Below are 27,534 nucleotides of genomic sequence, written 5' to 3' on the forward strand. Positions count from 1 at the left end.
TTTTTATAAAAGAACTGACATGACTTATATTGTTTTTTATAAATTCAAATTTATCGTTAGATATGTGCATAATTTTCTCTGAAGTAGTGATTACTGTGGATTCATTTATTTTCGTGGGTATCAATTTTCGTGGATTGCTGAAAACTTGCATATTCGTGGATATTTGATTTCGTGGTTTTGACAATCTCTGTATACAAAGACTATTGGCAATATGTTGTTCGTTGAACATTTGAATTCGTGGTTCCCCTGTAACAACGAAACCCACGAAAATTGGTATCCAACGAATACTAATGAATCCACAGTAGATTTTTCCAGTCTTTTGGTGTCATATGAAGCAAAGAATGGTATTCCAAGAAATTAATATTAAGATTATATTTTTCGCAGAATTCTTTTAAAGGTAAAAAAATTACTGTTTTCATCAAGTAAATCACCTACAAAGAAAACTCCTGATTCAACCCACCTCTGGTAAAAGACAGTTTTATTATTAATTTTCAAACTCTTGTTTAGCCATATGGATTGTTTCATGATACCTTCAACAGTGCCATTAGTGACCAAAATGGTTAGTTGACCCCTTAAGGAGTTATTGCCCTTTATAGTCATTTTTCAACGATTTTTCGTAAATTTTTGTAATCTTTTACATAAATCTTCTCTTCTGAAACTACTGGGCCAAATTTAACCAAACTTATCCACAATCGTTATTAGGGTATTTAGTTTTAAAAATGTGTGCGATGACCCAACCAAGATGGCCACCATGGCTAAAAATAGAACATAGGGGGAAATGTAGATTTTGGCTCATAACTCTGAAACCAAAGCATTTAGAGCAAATCTGTCCAGTTGTTAAATTGTTTATCAAGTCAATATCTATCTGCCGTGAAATTTTCAGATGAATTGGACAACTAGTTGTTGGGTTACTGCCCCCCCAATTGATAATTTTTAAAGAAATTTTGCCGTTTTTGTTTATTATCTTGAATACTATTATAGATAGAGATAAACTGTAAACAGCAAAGTAAGATCTACAAATAAGTCAAATGTCCAAAATGGTCAGTTGACCCCTTAAGGAGTTATTGCCGTTTATTGTCAATTTTAAACAAATTTCATTAATTTAATAAATCTTTGTAAATTTTTACAAAAATATTTTCCTCTGTAACTAAAGGGCCAAGTTTATTAAAGATTATTAGAGAAAATTGTAAGTACCAAGAATGTTTAGTAAAGTTAGATCTACAAACACATCACATCACCAAAACACAATTTTGTCATGAATCCATCTGTGTCCTTTGTTTAATATGCACATAGACCAAGGTGAGCGACACAGACTCTTAAGAGCCTCTAGTTTTATTTATTTGTAACACCATCATAAATCATTATTTGAAAAGTTTTTATGAATTTCCAATGAAAGAGAAACCCCACAATGTACAAAATTGAATTGAATTGTTGACCCACCATGGACAATTTTCAAATGATTGTGCACCCACCAGGCATTCAAATTTATAAGCGCTGCCGTCTGACACTCCCATACAATTAATTGTGGAACAGCCCTAAGACATTTCATCTTACAAATTAGTATTTTAACCTGAACATTAAATTGCAATTCTATGATTGATTCATGATGACCAATAGACACAAATCCTTTAATTGCTATTAATGTCTACAGTTACAAATAAAGAGAGGTTGAGAAATTTGACCTTAATTGTCCCTCAAGCCCAAATTTTATAGAAATCTTAGTTTGTACTTTAGTATGAATAGGCATGAAACTTGGTTCTTCAGCTGATAGCAAGATGTATTGCAGATATTCTGATTTAGAGAATTTAATTTAATTTTATTTGATTTTTAGATGGACAGTGAGTATGAACCCTCTGAAATGGAGACTAGGACACTATTTGGTTTACAAATGGAACAGAAGAGAAATGATGCAGTAATCAACTCAGATCTCATGAAGAATGTTGTCTCTAACAGAAAGGAGGTTGGTCACTTATATTTATAACTTATATATATATATTTTAATACATTTATATTTCAGTATTAATAAATCATGTTTTCTTATTAACATGAAGTTTTTCAAAATATGTTAATAGACAATATTTTGTCATATCCTGTCACGAAGCATAATGAAAATAAGATAATTGTTACTTAGGCCATACATAAAGAGAGACAGTTTAGTTGTTTCAGTTTTCTGATCAGGAGAAAAAATAAAGAGTTGCTTAAGTTATCTGATGTGATGTTTATTTTTTGTTTGTTCTGTAGCTCACTAAGGAAGCTGTTCAGGACTTGATTGTAGCCAGTATTACACTCAAGTATACCCAGTCCAACTCTGTGTGTTATGCTAAAGGTGGACAAGTAATTGGAATAGGTGCTGGTCAGCAGTCCAGGATTCATTGTACAAGACTGGCTGGGGACAAGGCTAACAACTGGTATGTTTCTACAAATAAATATTCATTGTTTTTTGGTTTTTTTTTCACAATAGATTCTTCAGGGCCAGTTTTGTGGTCTCATAATACCATATTAACCTGGAATATGAGAGATCATGGGTTTAATCTCAGGCAAATTTTTAAAAATATATTTGGTTTTTTTTTTCGGATGAACATCCCAAACTCCTAAACATTTAGGTGGAAGTGCAATGATTGGGGATGGATGGAATTTCAAGAATATTTATTAAATGGTCACTTCTAATTGTAAACAGATTTGGAATATATTTTTATTCCCTCGCGTATCATGTTGCAGGGGACATGGAAATACTGCGCATCCATCCAGTCTTGTTAGTGCTATCACAGGTACAGTTCTAGCCAGACTTTTATTAAACTTATACTATAGGTTTATATCAGCAATATCTCGGACAAGTTTTATAATAGTGGACCTATGAGTTTTTTAAAAGAGTTATGTCCCTTGGAAATTTTTAATTTATGGAAAATGGCCTCTAGCGCAGATTAATAACAACAATATCTCTGTCTAGTGCTAAACAACTTTAAAAAAAGTATTTTCCTAAATTCCATGTAACTAACTGTTGGTTTTTTTTATTTATCTGACTATATATATCAAAAAAGTCTGAAGATCTCTATGACCAGTACATAAACTGAGCTTTTTGTTATTTTTTTCTCATTTTTATACGACCGCAAAAATTTTAATTTTTCGTCGTATATTGCTATCACGTTGGCGTCGTCGTCCTGAGTCGTCTTGTGTCGTCGTCGTCGTCATCGTCCGAATACTTTTAGTTTTCGCACTCTAACTTTAGTAAAAGTCCTTAGAAATCTATGAAATTTTAACAAGGTTTATAACCACAAAAGGAAGGTTGGGATTGATTTTGGGAGTTTTGGTCCCAAAATTTTATGAATTAGGGGCCAAAAAGGGCCCAAATAAGCATTTTTAACCGGATTTTTGTGACAAAAATGTCGGTTATTGATTTGGGGATGTACGGCGGGCGGCCGGGCGGTCAGGCGGGCGGCAATCAAATGTTGTCCGTGCATTAACTCATGAACCGTTCAACCAAAGCTTTTAAAATTTTAATATGTTGTTACTGACAACTAAATGAAGGTCAAGTTCAATAATGGCGATTTTGACTTTTACCGTTCAGGAGTTATGGTTCTTGAAAGATTGAAAAATGGAGTTTCCAGTCGTGTCCGTGCATTTACGCATGAACTGTTCTACCAAAGCTCCCCAAATTTTAATATGTTGTTACCGATGACAAAATGGAGGTCAAGTTCAATAATGACAATTTTGATTTTTACGGTTCAGGAGTTATGGTTCTTGAAAGTTTGAAAAATGGAGTTTCCAGTCGTGTCCGTGCATTTACACATGAACTGTTCTACCAAAGCTTCCCAAATTTTAATATATTGTTACTGATGACAAAATGGAGGTCAAGTTCAATAATGACGATTTTGACTTTTACCGTTCAGGAGTTATGGTTCTTGAAAGATTGAAAAATGGTGTTTCCAGTCGTGTCCGTGCATTTTCTCATAAACCATTCAACCAAAGCTTTTGAAATTTTTATATGTTGTTAGTGATGACAAAATAAAGGTCAAGTTCAATAATGACGATTTTGACTTTTACCGTTCAGGAGTTATGGTTCTTGAAAGATCGTAAAATGGTGTTTCCATTCACGTTGTTGCATTTACTAATGAACCATTCAATCTAAGCTTTTCAAATTTTAATATGTTGATACTGACTACAAAATGGAGGTCAAATTTGATATTGACGATTTTCACTTTCAGCATTCATCAGTTATGGCTCTTGTGATATTGCCAGGACACAAATAAATGTTAATAAATCCGGTTTGCTGTCGTTGTGACAGCCTCTTGTCTTGGTTTTCGCACTATAACTTTAGTTTAAGTAAATAGAAATCTATGAAATTTTGACACAAGGTTTATGACCACAAAAGGAAGGTTGGGATTGATTTTAGGGAGTTTTAGTTCAAACAGTTTAGGAATTAGGGGCCAAAAAAGGGCCCAAATAAGCATTATTCTTGGTTTTCGCACAATAACTTTAGTATAAGTAAATAGAAATCAATGAAATTTAAACACAAGGTTTATGACCACTAAAGGAAGGTTGGGATTGATTTTGGGAGTTGAGGTCTGAACAGTTTAGGAATTAGGGGCCAAAAAGGGGCCCAAGTAAGCATTATTCTTGGTTTTCGCACCATAACTTTAGTATAAGTAAATAGAAATCTTTGAAATTTAAACACAAGGTTTAAGACCATAAAAGGAAGGTTGGGTTTGATTTTGGAAGTTTTGGTCCCAACAGGTTTTTAGGAATAAGGGGCCCAAAGGGTCCAAAATTGAACTTTGTTTGATTTCATCAAAAATTGAATAGTTGGGGTTCTTTGATATGCCGGATCTAACTGTGTATGTAGATTCTTAATTTTTGGTCCCGTTTTCCAATTGGTCTACATTAAGGTCCAAAGGGTCCAAAATTAAACTTAGTTTGATTTTAACAAAAATTGAATCCTTGGGGTTCTTTGATATGCTGAATCTAAAAATGTACTTAGATTTTTTATTATTGGTCCAGTTTTCAAGTTGGTCCAAATCGGGGTCCAAAATTAAACTTTGTTTGATTTCATCAAAAATTGAATAATTGGGGTTCTTTGATATGCAGTATACAGTATTCAGCAATAGCAAGAAATCTTCAATTGCACAGTATTGTGCAATAGCAAAAAATGTTCAATTGCACAGTATTGTGCAATAGCAAGAAATCTTCAATTGCACAGTATTGTGCAATAGCAAATATTTTCAATTGCACAGTATTGCGCAATAGCAAGAAATATCTAAATGCACAATATTGTGCAATAGCAAGAAATTTTCAATTGATTGGAGTTATCTTTCTTTGTCCAGAATAGTAGTTGAATCAACTTAAATCATTGTTTTATACAATGCACAATGTATATTCACTTTTACTACCAACTGATAAATTAAAACACTCTTTACCATTCAGTGATAACAAGCACTTTTTGTTACATTTTAATATTTTATGATGTATTTAAATGAGTAGTTATTGTTGCAAACTCCATTAGAAATTTGAATTGAAATCAGTTTTGAAAAAAGGGAAAGGGGGATGTGAAAAAAAAATGGTGGGGGGGGGGGGGGGGGGGGGCGAGTTAATTTTTCTCATTTCAGATTTCATAAATAAAAAGAAAATTTCTTCAAACATTTTTTTGAGAGGATTAATATTCAACAGCATAGTGATTGCTCAAAGACAAAAAAATTATTTTAAGTTCATTAGACCACATTCATTCTGTGTCCAAAACCTATGCTGTGTCAACTATTTAATCACAATCCAAATTTAGAGCTGAATCCAGCTTGAATGTTGTGTCCATACTTGCCCCAACCGTTCAGGGTTCAACCTATGCGGTCGTATAAAGCTGCGCCCTGCGGAGCATCTGGTTTATATTAGAGAAACAGAAGCTTTCACTTGAATTTTAATATTTTTAGGGGGGGGGGGGGGGGAGAATGCTGTTGTTTTATATTTTATTTCAGCATGAAAGTTTTAGAAGTTATGCTATTTAATAAATAATTTAAGAATTATATTGCATCTTGACTTTACACAGGTGGTTAAGACAACATCCAAAAGTGATGAACATGAAATTCAGAGATGGAGTGAAGAGAGCAGAGAGGAACAATGCTATTGATCAGTTTGTTTTAGGAACAGTAGGAGTTGTAAGTATAAGTATTTAGTATGTGAATCCAATTCTGTTTTTTCCTACTCAAGGAAATTTTGTGAATAGACTTGAAAATATTGAATTCTTTTTTTTTTTAATTATTTTTTTAAAAACTGTTTTGAATATACATGATTTTATTTACTTTTAGCTGACTTAAGTATATAGAAATGGATGAACATCTAAAATTTAAAGAAATTTGCATTTTCCTGTTCTACTCAGCGATCACCCAAAAATTATTTCAATTTGTCATTTATTGTCGAGCCTTCAACTTTTGTTGCAGAAAGCTCGACATAGGGATAGTGATCCGGCGGCTACGGCGGCGTTAGCTAACTTCTTAAAAGGTTTATATTTTAGAAGGTGAAAGACCTGGATGCTTCATACTTTGTATATAGATGCCTCATGTTACGAAGTTTCCGTCAGTCACATGTCTAATGTCCTTGACTTCATTTTCATGGTTCAGTGACCACTTGAAAAAAAAGTTCAAAATTTTTGTAATGTTGAATTCTCTCTTATTATAAGTAATAGGATAACTATATTTGGTATGTGCGTACCTTGCAAGGTCCTCATGCCCGTCAGACAGTTTTCACTTGACCTCGACCTCATTTCATGGATCAGTGAACAAGGTTAAGTTTTGGTGGTCAAGTCCATATCTCAGATACTATAAGTAATAAGGCTAGTATATGTGGTGTATGGAAGGACTGGAAGGTGTACATGTCCAACTGGCAGGTGTCATCTGACCTTGACCTCATTTTCATGGTTCAGTGGTTATAGTTAAGTTTTTGTGTTTTGGTCTGTTTTTCTCATAATTTATGCAATAGGTCTACTATATTTGTTGTATGGAATGGTTGTAAGGTGTACATGTCTAGCGGGCAGATGTCATCTGACCTTGACCTCATTTTCATGGTTCAGTGGTCAAAGTTAAGTTTTTAAGTTTGGTCTTTTTATCTAATATATGCCAAAGGTCAACTATATTTGGTGTATGGAAATATATTATGGTCTATATGTCAGTCCTGCAGGTTTTATTTGACCATGACCTCAATTGCACGGTTCATTGCACAGTGTTAAGTTTTTGTGTTTTGGTCTATTTTTCTTAAACTATAAGTAATAGGTCAACTATATTTGTTGTATGGAAGCTTTGTTAGCTGTACATGTCTGCCTGGCATGGTTCATCTGACCTTGACCTACTTTTCATGGTTCATTGGTCTTTGTTTAGCTATCTTGGTTAATGTTAAGTTTATGTGACAGTTGTAATCAAGCTTTATACTTAGGACTATCAACATAAAATCAATGATTAGTAAAGAAGGCGAGACATTTCAGTGTGTGCACTCTTGTATTTCTTAGTGTTAGGACATGTATCTGCACTTAGTTTTTGTCGAGCCTGCAACTTTTGTTGCAGAAAGCTCTACATAGGGATAGTGATCTGGCGGCGGCTACGGCGGCGGCGGCGTTAGCTAACTTCTTAAAAGCTTTATATTTTAGAAGGAAGAAGACCTGGATGCTTCATACTTTGTATATAGATGCCTCATGTTACGAAGTTTCCGTCAGTCACATGTCCAATGTCCTTGACCTCATTTTCATGGTTCAGTGACCACTTGAAAAAAAGTTCAGATTTTTTGTAATGTTGAATTCTCTCTTATTATAAGTAATAGGATAACTATATTTGATATGTGTGTACCTTGCAAGGTCCTCATGTCTGTCAGACAGTTTTCACTTGACCTCGACCTCATTACATGGATCAGTGAACAAGGTTAAGTTTTGGTGGTCAAGTCCATATCTCAGATACTATAAGCAATAAGGCTAGTATATTCGGTGTATGGAAGGACTGTAAGGTGTACATGTCCAACTGGCAGGTGTCATTTGACCTTGACCTCATTTTCATGGTTCAGTGGTTATAGTTAAATTTTTGTGTTTTGGTCTGTTTTCTTCATACTATATGCAATAGGTCTACTATATTTGTTGTATGGAATGATTGTAAGGTGTACATGTCTAGCGGGCAGATGTCATGTGACCTTGACCTCATTTTCATGGTTCAGTGGTTATAGTTAAATTTTTGTGTTTTGGTCTGTTTTTTTCATACTATATGTCTACTATATTTGTTGTATGGAATGATTGTAAGGTGTACATGTCTAGCGGGCAGATGTCATGTGACCTTGACCTCATTTTCATGGTTCAGTGGTCAAAGTTAAGTTTTTGAGTTTTGGTCTTTTTATCTAATACTATATGCCATAGGTCAACTATATTTGGTGTATGGAAATATTGTATGATCTTTATGTCAGTAGCGCAGGTTTGTTTTGACCATGACCTCATTTTCACGGTTCATTGCACAGTGTTAAGTTTTTGTGTTTTGGTCTATTTTTCTTAAACTATAAGTAATAGGTCAACTATATATGTTGTATAGAAGCATTGTTAGCTGTACATGTCTGCCTGGCATGGTTAATCTGACCTTGACCTCATTTTCATGGTTCATTGGTCTTTGTTTAGTTATCTTGATTAATGTTAAGTTTTATGAGACAGTTGTAATAAAGCTTTATACGTAGGACTATCAACATAATATCAATGATTAGTATTAGTGGAAGATATTAGCAAGCAAAATCGAGGGAATTGTGCAAATGATGATACAAGCATGAAAATTACCACAAAGCATCATTATTATATACTTTGTGAGAAATAACTGCTGGCCATTAAAAAAAATATTTTTTTCAAGATGGCCACGGCCATTTTCTAAAATGGCTGTTTTCTTTAGTTCGAAAATACTGATTTTTCTCGAAAACTTTTCTTTGAACTTCTTTTAGTAAAAACCAATTACCAGGTTCGGTTACTACCTTCCTTACATTACATATTTATTAAAAATGAGTATTTGACATAACCAGTATTTGCGCATGCGCGATAATGTAACAAAATTCTTTCAAAAACATTTGAACTATTTTGCTTTACATTTAGTGATTTTGGATTTCCAATGATATTATGAATTGGTTTAATAACATTTTTCAAGGTTATGATACACATTTGCTTCACACTTTTGCGCATGTGCAAACTATTTATAGACATCAAGAGCGATTTGTATGTACTACAAGGCAATTCTCAGGTATTCGATGGTTAAGGCGAAAATGTGGTTAATCCCGAAAAAACATCAATTGTAAATGCAGATCAGCCACTTTTGGAAATGCCTAAGCAAATTCAGTGGGAATGGTCTGATTTGTAAGGAAAATATAAGTGTATCATCATGTTTGGTGGATTGCACATTGAAATGACTTAATATAAAACTCTGGGTGATATATTGCTTGATAGGGGATAGACATGTTGTCTTACTGAAGCCAATTTTGCAACACCAAGAACGGCAGATTCTTTTTATGTATGTTCAAATGTACCTAGGACTAGACAGGCGCATCAGACAGCTGCATGTATTTTGCTTAAGAACTATTAATTTCAGATTATGAAAGCTTAACTCAGAATATATAATTATGTCATGACTCTGTGACGTTCAATGATTTAAAAGACTGGTGTAAGGAAATAGAGTCATCTCGACCGCAGTTTAATTCCTGGCGTTCAATTATAAATTAAGAACTTCTTCTGATTTTGGTATTATGCTCATTTCATGAGTGAGATTTCGTACTTTTCAAACAGTCCATATAAACCATGATAGCGTATTGTTTAAGGTCTTGATTGTGTAAATTATGCTCGATCATTACCGACTCATCTCCGAGATATGACTTCCCTTCCCGAACATCACCCACAGGTGGCAATGGAATTTGAAAATGATAATTATGATAAAATGGTACGTAAGACCAGCAAATGTCTTTCTTGTAACACAATTGAGCAGGCACAAAAACATAATAATGCAATTGATGAGGGCGATGTTGGTGCCATAGGATTAACCGAAGATCCCTTTTAGACAAATGCATGGTAGCTGGACCAGGAGTCAGTATACTAGAAAATTAATTTGAAAGATCTAGTGGTTTGGGTCATTCTAAAACAGACGAACGACATAATGAAGACTCTACGAAAACACAAAAAGATTTCTAAAAACAGCTTTAAAGGCTTTGCAAAGTGATGCACGAGTTTGGAAATTCATTTCTAGAAGAGTCGTCAGATTTGTAAAAAAAAAATACTCCATTTAGGAAATTTTTGATTCGGAAACAAGTAAGATATGTAAATTAACTCAAAGATATTGGTCCAAACAATACGAAGATCTGTTGAAACAACTGCAAAATGAAGCAGAACCTGCTTTTTATAACCAAATAAAAAAGAACAACTTCCTATTTTGGCCGCAAAATGAAACTGGAAACGTGTTTGTCAAAAACAAAGCTAGAGAACATTAAAAGTGATTGCCATATCTTTTCTAGACTTTTCATTTCTTGTCACAGTAGACAGTTTTACTTGGAATATTTTTTTATCCATAGAAACCAAACTGCTCCACCGTCTTTATCTCAGGATGTCACTTGAAATAGTGGTATTAAATCGCTGCAAATGGGTTTACTTAAAACATTCTGCGATTTGCTGGTCCAAATTCGGACGCATTTATCGTTGGTGGGGCAGCAATGGTTAATTCCAGGTCACAAAGTTGGGAAAATATTTGATGATTATGCTAATGATGTCATACTGCCTTATATAGAATCTTGCATCGATAAGTATTCAAAAGTAGACATTGTATTTGATGTTTACTAAATGAATAATTTAAAGGCTGTGACAAGACAAAGGCAAGTTTCTTGTGCCAGATGGAAAGATGTTGGTTCTGGTAGAACACCAAGGGTATGGAGTAGTTTTCTCAGTGAAGATGACAACAAAACGAAATTGTTCAAGTTTCTTGCTGACAAAATTGCTTTTTAAGAGACTAATAAAAATGTGTATGTTACTCATGGTGAAAATATTCTTTGCAATTTCAATAATGATACTTCCTATCTATCCCCTTGTAATCATGAAGAAGCAGATACACGAATGTTTGTCCATGTTCGGCATGATTATGAAAAGTGTTGTAAAATGTAATTTTAGGTAGTACTGACACAGATGTAATAGTATCAAGAATTGCAGCAATTGCAAAATTAGGTAGAACAAATTGTGAAAACGTGACAAATCAAATGCGTTTGGTTCTTGTGTAGCTGCTCTTCCTTTCGTCCATTCATTTAGTGGATGTGGCACTTCGTCGAATTGTCATGAGAAAGGCAAAAGGTCAGCTTGGCTAACAATGGAAGGTTTTCCAGATATAAAGGATGTTTTTGTTTAGGCTTAAGTATGAAGCGAGGCACGATGTGAATTATTTGCCAGGAAGCAACGGCATTGTAATGCAATTCCGCCTACAAGAGGTTATTTTCCAGAGCACATCAAAAGAGAAGTATATCAAGGAGGAGCTGTTTGGGCTTAGCCTGATTCATGTATTCGACAGGTACATGTTCCAAGTCATGAACACAGGGGTTGGATGAAAGAAAGAATATATGACAGTTGGAAACCAAAATGGACTTCTTTAACTGCCGTTGCATCCTCGTGTCAGAAAATTTTGAAATGCGGAGGCAAATGCTACCGTTCTGGCCTTCCCTGAACGGGTTGTTATATAGACAACTATCAGATAATTATAAAATAAGCAACCTGTCTTTCTAACCAAACTAGGCATTTAAACTTAACAAAGAGTGTTAACAATTGTTAAGTTGATGGAAATTATAAAAATATTTTCTACGTATTTGCCACCAGTTTGGAACCGGAAGTCACAATTTTTCTTCATTTATATGTTATTTTGTCGTACTTAGGATCTTTTTTTTTAACGTTTTTACATTGGATTATAACACATCTTTCAAGAATTTACATCCCTTGTGAAGTTGTTTGAAAGTATAAAAATTGAAATTTTTGACTTTTTTGCCAGCATTTTGAAACCGGAAGTCACCTTTAGTTTCATTAATGTATTGTCTAGTCGTAATTTAGGAACTGTCATTTACTTTTAATCAAATCTAACATTGGATTTTACATATAACACACCTTTTAAAGGATTAACGAATTATTGTCAATTTGTAATGACGCCATTTCTGAAATGTGTGGTGGCCATCTTGAAAAAATGATTTTTTTTTCTGGCCAGCAGCGGATTTTTTTTAAGTATCATTTAGTCAACCTCTATACCAAAGTTCATGCTTGTATCACGATTTGCACAATTATGTCCATAATATCTCCCACTATATAGAAGGCGAGACATTTCAGCGTGTGCACTCTTGTGATAACTAAAAAAGATAAATCTTATTCTGCAGCTTTTTCATCTTATCACTTGCATGTTTCTTTGTACAGGACCAAGATAAAGAATCCTGGGATACTATGTTTGAAAGTCCTCCTGCTCCTTTGACAGAGGTAAGAATCTCTTTCTTTCTCTCTTATGTATCACAATTTTTTATGTCATTGACCACATTGCCAGTAAACTTTATTTGCAACCATTCAATCACCAATAGATGCCTTCAGAGCTTAAAATACAATATAGTCATCTCCATTCTAATGAAACTCACAGAAAGTAATGTCAATTCATACATTTAAAATTTGATATGCTTCGTCTGCGCTTACGCAAAAATTTTCAATTGATGCCATAAAATTTTGTGATGTTATCCAATCAAAATGAACATTACAAATTGTGTTGCATTAGAATGGTATTTAATATGGAAAAAGTTTATGAAAAACAATATTTTTAAACTACTTTGTAGTAAAACCCTTATTTGTAAGTTACCGGTAGTGCATAATTTTATAATGGCCACAGTCGTTTTACTTTATAAATTTAAAGGTCTCTTACATAGTCTTAGGATTTGATGGAAGGGTTTTAAATCTTGAAAGAAGATTTGCACTTTCAAAATGTGCCATAAGAATACTATATAAGGTTTTTGCCTCGCCTTGACAGAGTCAAAAAGCGAGACATAGGTATGCTGTGTCTGGCGTCGATGGCGTCAACAATGTACCATATAGCGGGTGTAAAATTTCACGATTTTCATTGAACAAGGTATACAAAATATTTTAGCGATAATTATTTTGGCAGATTAAAATTTTTTATTAATACCTTTGCATGTTCTTTTAATTTGGCGGAATTTATTTTATCGATTTTCTTCTATCCGCGAAAATTTGCACCCCGCAAAAATAACCCGCTATGATTAGGTCTAATTTATGGTGAACCACAAGTGGTAGGTCAATCATATATGGTATGCAGTTGTATAAGCATTGGCACATCTCATTTCTATGGAGAGTATTTGGCCCTGCCCCCTCAGTCATGGTCTATTGTCTTTGAAACTTTTGCTTATTTTACATGTACAGTCGATTCCACTTAATTGCATACCGCTTAATAGCATAATTCGGTTAATTGCATACTTTTCTCCTGCACAAAACCATTTCCCATTCATCTAATGTTAAATTGTACGGTTATATGCATAGCCCCACAAGTGGCATTTTGGTTAATTGCATAGAAAATAATCGCCAGCTAGATATGCTTAGTAAAAACTGACGAGGTTTTTGACCGGAAACAGCAATTTGGTAAGAATATTATTCTTGAATGCATCATAATTTCTTAATATTATTTCACATTTACTTCTGTGTTATTTCAATAAAGTTTTCTTTCGTGTTTATATGATTATAAAAAAGGCCTCGATGTGTACACAGGTAAAGTTTCCCATATTCTATTTTAAGCCTCGAGGTCATAAAAATGTCAATCAGCTGATTGTTGTAAAAACACAACCATTCTATGATCTTCTATCTAGAAAGGTGTTAATTATTGATTGGATTTCAAACATTGTTCATAGATAATTCGTAGATTACATTTTGGGTGTATTTTTAAAAATATAAAGCCTGCTAATTATCGATCATTATCAAATGTGCAGTCTCGTAATTCGGCTAGGGGTGATCTACATTTATATTAAATATTACAGGGCATTTATATATGGTTGAAGAATTTCATACATCAATCTTTCATTTCTAATATTTTTTAAAAAGAACATTAACTTCTAATTATATTTTCTCACACTCAACACTCGTGTCCAGCAAATAACCCGTGCAGGGCCCCATTACCTGTTAACTGCTTTGCATATATACGAAACTAACAAGGGCAAAGTAACAGTGTTACATCACTGTGCAATCGGTAAATACTGCATATAAAAGGCAGTTCATTACACATTTATTGTATAAAATGATTATAAACTGTGTAGCATTGTTCAACAGTTTGTTTTAATCGAAGCGTAACAATATAATTTGTACATCCGGGTCATAGAAACAAATCTATTTTTAGAACAATTTTATTTTCGTATCTCAGGTAAAGGAAAAGTCGGTACATAAATAAACTAAAACTAAATGTGTTAATAAACTTTATTGAAAGAATACACAATGAAATAAAATGCATGACACTAGACAAATGACTTTTATTAGAATAAGTACATGTAAGCATTCAATATGTTGCAAGTCAATGCAAGTGGATTAAGGACGTTCATCTTTCTTTAGATGTCTTTCTTTGGTATTTCCTTTACTGATCTGCACTATCGGCGATTTGACTCCGTATTCTGGCATTTCGGATATAAGCATACTCCGCTTTATTGCATAATTTCGTCTGACAAATAGGCTATGCAAATAACCGGAATGCACTGTATTAGTTTGTGATAAGGTCAGTTTATGGGGAACCACAAGTGGTAGGTCAATGATATTTAGTATGCAGTTGTATAAGCATTGGCATGTCTCAATCTATGGAGATAATTTGGCTCAGCCTCCCTCAAGTCATGGTTTTATTGACTTTGAAAATTTTTCTAAGTTATCATGTATTAGTTTGTGATTAGGTCAGTTCAAGGGGAACCATTAGTGGTAGGCCAGTGTTAATTGGTATTGAGTTGTATAAGCATTGGCACATCTCATTTCCATGGAGAATATTGGCCTCGCCCCTCAGTCACAGTCTAATGACTTTCAAACTTATCTTAGTTTTCATGTATTAGTTTGTGATTAGATCAGTTTAAGATGAATTGCTAAGGCCAAAAATAAAATATTGTTTGTTTCCCGTCCCCCAACCGACCCGGTAAAATCACCATGACTCGAAAAAATTTATTTGACATTCTTGTCCAAAATTTTTTTTTTTTGCTATGTTGGTTTTTGGTGATATCTTTCCAGTGCTGTAGTCAACAAGCGTTAAATCGATGGGCATTTTTGCATTGAAGCGTCTATATGATTCGGAATCAAGGAAAACAAACATAATGCCTTGCCACACGATTTGTGTTGTGTGCAAGGGTGATCTTTGAAAATAAAAGATCTGAAGCATCTTTCAACCCACTGAGTGCACCATGATTGACTTTGTCTTTAACCTCTGTTCCTTTTTAAAGGATACAATCTTTGAGTAAAAATAGTCTGAATCGTGCTTTGAAATCAATCTACTTTGTCTTCGAACAGGTTGGGCACAAGTCAGGAAATGTGGGATACTTGTACATACCTGTCAACCTGTGACGATGAAAATGCAGGTCATGACCTGCATTGAAGAATTAAATCTCAGGTCATAACGCGTACGAACTTTTTCGAGCTGAATTTCAGTATTTATGGTACATTTTCTTATAATGTATATCAAAGATACCAAAACATCAATGCATTATCACTTTGTTAAGTCATTTTAAATCTTATTAAATATTATTTCATTTTGCACTTTTAAAGATTTTTATAAATTTGTGTAACTCAGTCTTATGTGCTTTACTTTTTGAGAAAAAATACTACAATCATCAAACACTAGAATTTAATGTACTTCTTAAATGTTTGAAACTTTTGACTATGTAGCCTTTATCCATAATATTTTACATTTAACAAGGAAATTAGACTATGATAAAATATAGTAATACAGTTAAAGAAAGTATAAATGTAAAAAATAATTTTCAACTTTTTTAAAAAAATTATCTAAAGGTATAAAAATAATGAAAAGTTATTTTTCAATATGTATTTGAATTTTATATTTTTATGATTTAATCTTTTTCACCCATAAAACGTAAGGGGTCATCCATAATTGTCAACCATTTTCCAAAGTGTACAAAACGTACACTTGGGGGGAGGGGGTTAAAAAATCAACATTTTTAACGTACGCTTTTTTTTTTTCCCAGAATTTATTTCGTTTCCGTAGGGAAGGTCGATGTATAAAATCGAGAATTGGCTTGGGTGTGTTTCTCTTCTTATTTCTTCTTCATTATTTTCCCTTGATGATATTTATTTCGATATCATAATTCTCCTCAATCCGGATTGAACGATTAAAAGATCAAATCATATGAAAACTAAATCTTTCAAAAATGTAAACTTGTAAAAAATTTTAAACAAAAAGTTTTCAAGCATTTCTCAGTACCCCCGATTGTCAATTTCACCTGCTTTATTATAGATCGTTATCGTTTCACTCTGTTTAATAAACAAAACTGATGGAAACACTCAATTCTTTGAATGTTTAGATTTTGACAAGACGCCATTTTGTGAAAAGATTTTAAACTGGTCCTTCGATTAATTTCCTTGTAATGTATTCCAAAACAGTAAACCGGAAGTAAACTTATTTTCTTAGTATAAGCCTCCTTTAATTAGGAGCACCTCCATATGAAGTTTAACCTTAACCTTAAAAATTATCCAATATATGTACACGTTACAGTATATATACATAAACGATAATAGTGCATGAATGGCATATTTACCTTTTGAATAGAAATACAGGTGGGAAATTTAAAAACTTAAATTGTTTTAAAACATTACACTTTTATTGATTGCTGTCTTAAGTTCTGATTCCATCAACAACTGTCAATCCATACTTTACCAATGCAATATAACCATGCATTTCCCTTTCTTTGATTCTTAGCATAGTTTATGTGCCCTTTTGTTAATCTTTTGCATGCTCTAAGTGCTCTTTTTCATTGGAGTTCCCACTGTGTGATAGGGGAAACACTAATCTTTGAACTCTTTATTCTAACAAAACACAAGCATCACAGATAGATGTCATCAAATAAAACAGTCAGATATGTTTTAGTTTGTTTTCAATGCAAATTTCTATATTAAACTAAAATATAATAAACAGGATCTTCTTTTTATTAAGAATGATTGATTCCTCTCTTGAAATCTGAAAATGGTTGATGTACACTTTTTGAGGGAGGGTGGGGGGTCTGAAAAAGTGTACGTTTTGTACACTTTGGAAAATGGTTGACAATTATGGATGACCCCTAAATATAAGGAATAATTTTGAATGGTGACAAATAAGGGGAAGTAACTCTAGTTCATCAGTTTGTAAACCGATGGTGCAATTTATTTACGACCTAAAGCTAAGGTAATTGGTGTTAATTAACAGTGTGTTTGACACCAAAGCTGTCAAGTGAAGCCATGCACTTAATGGGTCACTTAATTTGACAGTTTACATAGCTAGATGATTTTCCTGTTCATGGAAGAATTACGAATTTGCCGGTATTTCAAAGGAATATTATTTATGAAATCAATCTCAAGGCTAAGAAATACGGGTGAAATCGGGTCATTTTCGGAATTCCCGGGTTATTTCAATGACCCGGCAGGTGTTCCGGGTGATCCCTCAGAATTTTGAAAATCTCGGGTCACACCCGCAGAATACAGGTCAGTTGACAGGTATGCTTGTATTCCCTGATTTCTGGTGTAAGTTTAAATGTGTTTTAAATTTTTCAATTTATGGCATGAAATTTACAAAAGGGCACGTTTTAACGTTATAACTGCATCAGTTGAATTTGTAAATTCTTAAAAAAGTATTCTAGGAACAACAAAACATGAATAAGTGAAGCCTTGAAAACTTGAAAAAAAAAACATACAAATCTTTTGTTTAGGAATCAATTGACCAAGCTGCATGATCCAGGTGTAACTGTAAATAACTGAATTATGTTCACTTCTATTGAAAATTTTTATTCATTGAATTTTAATTCCCAAGTGATTAACATATCTTTTTGTCATCTCATAATTGATAATCAAGGTATGAATTGATGAACAAAGGCATTGTTTTGTTGTGAGTTATGCATCAAATTAGACTTGAAATAAGCTTGATTTTTAACTAATAAAACAGATACTATCAGTAAACATTTGTATCACATGTAGAATGTGCGCTTTTGTAGATTTCATTCCATAAAATGAATTGGAAAAAAGGAGGTCCCTGTATACTGTTTTTAACACCAGAAAACTGGGGTGTACACTGAATACAGGGAATACTGCACTTTTCTTGACTTGAGCCTTACCTGTTGAATTTTGTACAAATTCAATATAGAAAAATTATATGAAGAAATAAAATAAAATAATTTGCCTGCCTACCTACCCATACCCTGACAACCTAATCAGGGGAGGGGAAACAAAGATATTTTTAATGTTGGCCTATTATGTTAAGTCAAAGTTATTTGGCATGCAAATTTATTGGCATTTGCAAGTATCGTTTCCATGGAGATTATATAGCCCCACCCCCTCTTCATGGTTCATTGACTTTGAAACTTTTACATAGTTTTCAAGTTAATGTTTGTATTTAGGTTTGGGAACGACTTATAATAAGTCAATGGTATTTTGTATGCAGTTGTATTAGCATTGGCACATCTCATTTACATGGAGATTGTTTAACTCAGTCATGGTTCATGGACTTTGAATATTTGCATAACTCGTGTAAGATGTTAAAGTATTGCTATTTTGATTTCAACATTTGCATAATCAAAATTACAAAAAGGCTAGACATATCTCTGTGATAACAGTTTATTTATGTTTTGTATTTTTGTTGCAGCTAAAATGCATAAATTTTTCCATTCCCCTTTTTTCACCTCCTAAACTTCGCCATAAATTCTTGAATTGTCTCTAAACATTCACGAGTACATAGTATGAATAAGTTTGCCAAAATTTTGATCCTAAAGAATAAAGGAAATACTACTTAAATATTCGATCACAAAAAGATAGATGTTGTTTTTTTTTTTTTTCTTTCTTTTGAAAATGCTGATTATGCATGTTGACAAAACATGACCAATTTAGCATGTATTTTTTTACTGATTTCTTTTCGGCCATGAATATCAAACAATAGTACAAGCAAAGACTTCAGGATGTAATTAGATGAAATTTATAAAATCTAAAATTTAAGATTGAAAAAATGAAAAATGACTTTTACAGTATATTTAGCGTTGGCATTATTTGGGCCCAAATTGTAAGAAAAGAGAACTAGAATGTGCTTAAACTTTGGTAATGACCTTTTTATACGACTGGTCGTATGTATCACGTTGGCGTCGTCGTCTTCCAAAGACATTTGGTTTTGGCACTCTATCTTTAGTAAAAGTAAATAGAAAACTATGAAATTTAAACATAAGGTTTATGACCATAAAAGGAAGGTTGGGATTAATTTTAAGTGATTTGGTCCCATCCGTTCAGGAATTAGGGGCCAAAAAGGGCCCAAATAAGCATTTTTCTTGGTTTTTGCACGATAACTTTAGTATAAGTAAACAGAAATCTATGAAATTTTAACATAGGTATATGACCACAAAAGGAAGATTGAGATTGATTTTGGGAGTTTTAGTCCAAACTGTTTAGGAATTAGGGGCCGAAAACAGGTCCCAAATTTCTTGGTTTTTGCACAATAACTTTAGTATAAGTTAAAAGAAATCTATGAAATTTTAACACAAGGTTTATGACAACAAAAGGAAGGTTTGGATTGATTTTGGGAGTTTTGGTCCCAACGAATTAGGGGCCAAAAGGGTCCAAAATTAAACTTTGTTTGATTTCATCAAAAAATGAATTATTCAGGTTCTTTGATATGCTGATTCTAAACATGTACTTAGATTTTTTATTATGGGCCCAGTTTTCAAGGTGGTCCAAATCGGGGTCCAAAATTATTGTGCAATAGCAAAAAATTTTCAATTGCACAGTATTCCACAATAGCAAGAAATTTTCAATTGCACAGTATTGCGCAGTAGCAAGAAATCTTCAATTGCACAGTATTGTGCAATAACAAGAAATCTTCAATGGCACAGTATTGCACAATAGCAAGAAATATCTAATTGCACAATTTTGCACAATAGCAAGAAATTTTCAATTGCACAGTTTTGCGCAATAGCAAGAAATATTCAATTGCACAATATTGTCCTGTTTTCAAATTTGTCTACATTAAGGTCCAAAGGGTCAAAAATTAAACTTTGTTTGATTTCAACAAAAATTGAATATATGGGGTTCTTCAATATGCTGAATCTAACCATGTATTTAGATTTTTAATATCTGGGCCCCGTTATCAAATTGGTCCACATTGAGGTCTAAAGGGTCTAAAATGGAACATTATTTGATTTCATCAAAAAATGAATTCTTGGGGTTCTATGATATGCTGAATCTAACCATGTAATTAGATTTTGGATATTGGACCATAATAGGTAAATGTCCAATTTAAAAATTTTTAAGTTTTTATACGACCGCTGGTCGTATATTGGTATGATGTTGGCGTCGTCGTCGTCGTCGTCCGAATACTTTTAGCTTTCGCACTCTAATAAAGTTAAAGTGAATAGAAATCTATAAAATTTTAACACAAGGTTTATGACCACAAAAGGAAGGTTGGGATTGATTTTGGGAGTTTTGGTCCCAACATTTTAGGAATTAGGGGCCAAAAAGGGCCCAAATAAGCATTTTCTTGGTTTTCGCACTATAACTTTAGTTTAAGTAAATAGAAATCTATGAAATTTTGACACAAGGTTTATGACCACAAAAGGAAGGTTTGGATTGATTGTGGGAGTTTTGGTTCCAACAGTTTAGGAATTAGGGGCCAAAAAAGGGCCCAAATAAGCATTATTCTTGGTTTTCGCACAATAACTTTAGTATAAGTAAATAGAAATCAATGAAATTTAAACACAAGGTTCATGTCCACAAAAGGAAGGTTGAGATTGATTTTGGGAGTTGAGGTCCCAACAGTTTAGGAATAAGGAGCCAAAAAGGGGCCCAAATAAGCATTATTCTTGGTTTTCGCACTATAACTTTAGTATAAGTAAATAGAAATCTATGAAATTTAAACACAAGGTTTATAACCATAAAAAGAAGGTTGGCTTTGATTTTGGGAGTTTTGGTCCCAACAGTTTAGGAATAAGGGGTCCAAAGGGTCCAAAATTGAACTTTGTTTGATTTCATCAAAAATTGAATAATTGGGGTTCTTTGATATGCCGAATCTAACTGTGTATGTAGATTCTTAATTTTTGGTCCCGTTTTCAAATTGGTCTACATTAAGGTCCAAAGGGTCCAAAATTAAACTTAGTTTGATTTTAACAAAAATTGAATCCGTGGGGTTCTTTGATATGCTGAATCTAAAAATGTACTTAGATTTTTGATTATTGGCCCAGTTTTCAAGTTGGTCCAAATCGGGGTCCAAAATTAAACTTTGTTTGATTTCATCAAAAATTGAATAATTGGGGTTCTTTGATATGCCAAATCTAACTGTGTATGTAGATTCTTAATTTTTGGTCCCGTTTTCAAATTGGTCTACATTAAAGTCCAAAGGGTCCAATATTAAACTAAGTTTGATTTTAACAAAAATTGAATTCTTGGGCTTTTTTGATATGCTGAATCTAAACATGTACTTAGATTTTTGATTATGGGCCCAGTTTTCAAGTTGGTTCAAATCAGGATCCAAAATTATTATATAAAGTATTGTGCAATAGCAAGAAATTTTCAGTTGCACAGTATTCAGCAATAGCAAGAAATCTTCAATTGCACAGTATTGTGCAATAGCAAGAAATTTTCAATTGCCACTATTGCACAATAGCAAGAAATCTTCAATTGCACAGTATTGAGCAATAGCAAATATTTTCAATTGCACAGTATTGCGCAATAGCATGAAATATCTAATTGCACAATATTGTGCAATAGCAAGAAATTTTCAATTGGAGTTATCTTTCTTTGTCCAGAATAGTAGTTGAATCAACTTAAATCATTGTTTTATACAATATACAATGTATATTCACTTTTACTACCAACTGATAAATTAAAACAATCTTTACCATTCAGTGATAACAAGCACTTTATTTTACATTTTAATATTTTATGATGTATTTAAATGAGTAGTTATTGTTGCAAACTCCATTAGAAATTTGAATTGAGATCAGTTTTAGAAAAAAGGGGGGGGAGGGGGGTTAAATTTTTCTTATTTCAGATTTCATAAATAAAAAGAAAATTTCTTCAAACATTTTTTCAACAGCATAGTGAATTGCTCAAAGGCAAAAAAAATATTTTAAGTTCATTAGACCACATTCATTCTGTGTCAGAAACCTATGCTGTGTCAACTATTTAATCAAAATCCAAATTTAGATCTGAATCCAGCTTGAATGTTGTGTCCATACTTGCCCCAACCGTTCAGGGTTCAACCTCTGCGGTCGTATAAAGCTGCGCCCTGCGGAGCATCTGGTTAAGTTTAAGTTCTTAGACCACATTCATTCTGTGTCAGAAACCTATGTTGCGTCAACAATTTAATCACAATCCAAATTCAGAGCTGTATCAAGCTTAAATGTTGTGTCCATACTTGCCCCAACTGTTCAGGGTTCGACCTCTGCAGTTGTATAAAGCTGCGCCCTGCGGAGCATCTGGTTATAAGCTGTTGAAGTCTTCTTTGAAAATAGAAGTGGGTGATATTGGGCAAAATATTTTACCTTGTATTCTAGGAAAAAACATATGGAGTCTGCACAGTTGACAAATATTCATAAACCTTAACCCAGTACATCTTTAATTGAAAATAATGAAAAGTTTATGATACTTCTCAACTGTAATGCACCCTAATGTAGAAAGAGTGTGGAGTTCCTTGAAGTTTTTAAGAAAGTTTGAATAAACAAGATTATTTTAATGAGACCATGTCTATTTAAATGACAATTTATAACAATTTATTTTTGGGTAAAGATTGCTTGAAATGCTATCAAAACCTGGACCCTCAAAACCCTAATGAACTGACATTCTATCTGAACCTTCCAAGGTTTATCACTACCTTCAAGATACACAAAATATAGTACATTGAGTATAATATTTTATGCATCCTAGGCTATCCAAACCAAACCAATTAAACTTGTATAAAATGTTTTTTTAACACAGCATATAGTGTGGGAAAAGGGGAGACTTTTCTGACTTAATTTATATAAGAAATTTGAAGAAAAAAAAATGAGTTTAATGTAGTAAGATATGATGGTGTTTTGTTATGGTAAGCAATTTCTTTTTTTATAAATTGAATTTTCAATCAAGATTGGGCCTTCATTGAGAATGAGCCTGTAAGTATCTTTGGTTAAAGGTCCAATGCTTAAAGTTAACCCATTTCAAATTGTTTGCCTGATCTGTTGATCTATGGTGATATAACTTTTTGTAAGACCTTTGTCAGTCATGACATTAATCCCTATCTTACTTAAAAACATTTTTGTCTTTATTTGCAGGAGGAAAGAAAAAACTGGATTTTACAACTGAAAGGAGTTTCTCTGAGTTCAGATGCTTTCTTTCCATTCCGAGATAACATTGACAGAGCAGCTTTGGTAAGCATTATTATTATACTCCACTATAGGAAAAGGGGCAAAATTGTATTCACTATGTCAGTCTGTTCAAATATTTCCATCACACTTGCATCAGGTACTTCTGTATGCCTTCATCAGCAGATTAAAATTAGTGAATAGTAGCTAGTGAGCACTTTTCCTATCTGCCCAATACTTGCTTACTGTTTGCAGGTACTTTAGATCTTTAAATATTTTTTGTGAATATCTTTAATGAACTATTTTAACTCTTCTAAAGTGCTACTGAACAGAATGACTGCATTGCTGTTTTTTCATCTGAAAGTCATGTTGGAGCCTTCCACATATAGCTACAACTCACCTGTCTTTAAGTTTAAATTACCAGTAATAACAGTTTGAGCTGAAATTTCAGCTTGATGTCTATCATGTTTTACCTGAGCCTTGAGTCACAGCTTTGAGGCACAATCAATAAATTATATCAGGCAAAGAAATTACACAACTTCTTTCATAATTTGCACAAACATCTCTTTGAAAAATCTTAAACAGTATAATATTTAAACAATCATGGAAAACCTATCTTTGCAGGAAATAACATGAATAAAGCATCCAAATTATTTTAATTAGGGCACCGCCAAAGGCGGGTCCCCTATAGTGATCAGTCTGTCCGTCCGTCCGTAACATTTTGTGTCCGCTCCATATCTAGAGAACCATTATGATTTCATACTTTATACTTTACATGTTTATTAACCACCACCAGAGGGCGTGTCATGATGTATGTACAACTTCCTAGGTCAAAGGTCAAGGTCAAAAAACTTTGGTTTCAGTTGACAACCCTGTGTCCTGTGGTGAAGATCGTGTCCGCTCTATATCTTTAGAACCGTTATGATTTCAAAGTTTATACTTGACATGTATATGAACCAACACCAGAGGGTGTGTCATAATTTATGAACGACTGCCTAGGGCAAAGTTCAAGGTCAAAAACTTTGGTTTCAGTTGACAACCCCATGTCCTATGGTAAAGATTGTGTCCGCTCTATATCTTGAGAACCGTTATCATTTCAAAGTTTATACTTGACATGTATATAAACCAACACCAAAGGGTGTGTCATAATTTATGTGCAACTTCCTAGGTCAAAGGTCAAGGTCAAAAACTTTGGTTTCAGTTGACAACCCCATGTCCTAAGAAGATCGTGTCCGCTCTATATCTTGAGAACCGTTATCATTTCAAAGTTTATACTTGACATGTTTATAAACCAACACCAAAGGGTGTGTCATAATTTATTTACAACTTCCTAGGTCAAAGGTCAAGGTCAAAAACTTTGATTTCAGTTGACAAACCCATGTCCTATGGTAAAGATACAATTTTTTAATGCACATTATTCACAGCGGGGCCCACAGAGATGGCTCCCATCTCAATGATATCTAGTATTGTACAAACATTAGAATTAATAAACTGACAAAAGCCAAAAGAAATTTGAAAAGGAATTTGTATCTACTTGTTAACTGCAAAAATGAGAATAATGAAAAAGAATTTTCTAAGAAACATCTACACACTTCTAAAAAATTCCATGAAGGTTTGACTTAAGTTATTGATGATTGATTGATTGATTGATTGTTGGTTGCTTTACGCCGCATTAGCACAACAAGGCTATATGGCAGCGAGAGCTTATTCGAATATTTTATTACAATTTTAAGCATATTCTTAAAATCAGACCAATTATTGATGATTGAAAGGTTTAATTGTACTATAGTTTTATTTGGTTGAAAGCTTAGACCATAGTGGATGTCACAAAATACATGAAGACAACTCTTCAAGCCTTTCATCAGTTTAATGTAGTCTGTAAAAAGTACATAACTAAGTAATTCAACATATTTCAATACTAACTTAACTTTTTGGAATTTTTAAAAATTTTAAATTATCAATGTTTTCTTTTCAGAGTGGAGTGGAGTACATGGTCTCACCTGCTGGATCAACCAATGACGGTGGAGTCATTCAAGCATGCAATGACCACAACATGGTATTTGTCCATACCAATTTGAGACTATTCCACCATTGAGATTTAGAATATTCATTTTTGTTTCAGTTTGGGACCAGTCTTATTTTCTTTGTAAATGATCTCAGTTTAAAAATGCATACTATGATAATCTATGTAAAAATAAATATAATACTCCAATGTCTAGCACTCCAATGTCTAGCACTCTAACTTCTGTATTACAGATTAAAGTGTAGAATTTGATACTTTTTTTACATAATCAGGTTGTTTTGGGAACAAACATTTAACTTCAAGGGGGGTTATGCTTTTCTCCTAAAAAATATTGATCCTTTAACATGTATAACTGATGTGAAAAAAAAAAAACATTGTGGTCAAGCAGATAATAAAAAAAAATATTCCTCATACCTAAAAGTGTTAAATTTTGTGGGAAAAAATATTGCAGTTGTTAGTGAATAACTGGAGAAATTTTTGTTTGACCAAGACACATCACCATCCCTCTTTTGAAGTTAAATGGTTGCTCCATTAAAATATGAATATCAGAGCCCCTACAGGGCATTGTATATACTGAATTAAGGTTGTTTGGTTACAAATGATTTGTATATATTTTGGAAGCAATATTATTTATGTAAGAGCTACATTCCTATTATTGGAGGAAGTTTTTGTCTAAATGAACTAATTACTTCTATTACATTTGACTGCCAATAGCTAGCATGCTCAAATAACTATGCATCTGATCTTCTGTATGTGCCATATTTTCAGAAATTTACTAGATGATATTTTTTTTTTATGAATTTTTGTATACAAGAATCTCATTTTGTGTATTTTGGTGCTCAATTGTAATTTTTTGATTTCATATTTTTATATTTAGGAAGTGCTAAATCATACAATAAAAAGTTAAATTGATATTCACTGTTTCTTATTTATATGCTTTATATTTGAGTGAATGGATTAGTTTGTGCAAATTTTTGGTGAAAGACTTGCAGCTTCTGAAATCCTAAATTGCCCAATGGTTCAAGTCTGAAATCCTTCAACTATTAAATTTTGTATTGTCTTGAGTGGGCCTCATTGGGGTCTAAGCATGAAAAAAAATTGAGAATTGTCTCCGTACATAGTGTTAGCAGGATCCAGGATCAGAAATTCTAAATTAGACCCCCTCTTGAGGTGATTAGCTGTCATTTTATTAGAAGTTACTATTATGGTTGTAAACTCCATTAGAAACTTGAATTGAGATTATGACCTTATCTTGTCTTATCTGTCATATTCTTAACTTGGTACAGATATTTTCTGGTATAAAAAAAAGATGGATTATACTTGGTTTTATAGCTTGCTAAACCTCTCACTTGTCAGACAGTTGCATAAAATTTAAATATATTGACGATGTGCGAACAAAACAGACATAAAAGGTAAAATGTCAAAAATAGGGGTACCTAGGTTAACAGCTTGTGCTATAATCTTAATCACTATAAAACTAAACAAACATGCAACCAAGAAGCACTGAAAGGCATACAGACAAATCACTTTAGCAAAAATGAAATACAAAGACAATAAAATTCACCATAGCACAACACCACAATGACGGTCATGGTATGTATAAGTACAGAGCCACGTCATGCAACAAAGAAACACTAGGCACACCAGCAAAAGAGGAAAGACTAGAATACAAACATTTTAACATAGAGCAACAACATTATGTTTTAAACAAGATTGAGGAAAACCATAAACAGAAAAATTATTAAAACTAGATGTGTCAAAGCAACATGAATGGCCCCGTCTCAAAAAGTTGAAAAATCGTCAATTTCAATAACACATATGGACACAAACATGATGGTAGTCTCACATATCAAAAATCAGCCCAAAATCTGGAGGCGTATAGAAAAAAAGTTTGTATAACTGATTTTCCAACTATTTTCAAAGTTGTAAACCCTTAATTTTGGCAAAATTTAGTGGAGTGTTACGAAACTTAAACTTGATCTGTAACTCATCAT

At 33.1% G+C, this 27,534-nt stretch overlaps 1 protein-coding gene across 2 annotated transcripts in view; it reads left to right on the forward strand.

Moving 5' to 3' along the window:
- LOC143064325 (bifunctional purine biosynthesis protein ATIC-like) overlaps positions 1-26,454 on the forward strand; it is a 52,310-nt gene extending 25,856 nt beyond the window's left edge. For both annotated transcript variants that reach the window (XM_076237080.1, XM_076237079.1), the window contains 6 exons: positions 1,832-1,960; positions 2,242-2,408; positions 6,032-6,140; positions 12,407-12,466; positions 23,488-23,583; positions 25,493-26,454. In XM_076237080.1, coding sequence (XP_076093195.1) covers positions 1,832-1,960; positions 2,242-2,408; positions 6,032-6,140; positions 12,407-12,466; positions 23,488-23,583; positions 25,493-25,612 — 681 coding nt within the window. In that variant the 3' untranslated portion in view covers positions 25,613-26,454. The remainder of the gene's footprint in view (positions 1-1,831; positions 1,961-2,241; positions 2,409-6,031; positions 6,141-12,406; positions 12,467-23,487; positions 23,584-25,492) is intronic.
- The last annotated feature ends 1,080 nt before the right edge of the window (positions 26,455-27,534 follow it).

The sequence above is a fragment of the Mytilus galloprovincialis genome, chromosome 2 (genome assembly GCF_965363235.1).
Source record: "Mytilus galloprovincialis chromosome 2, xbMytGall1.hap1.1, whole genome shotgun sequence".
NCBI lineage: Eukaryota > Metazoa > Mollusca > Bivalvia > Mytilida > Mytilidae > Mytilus > Mytilus galloprovincialis.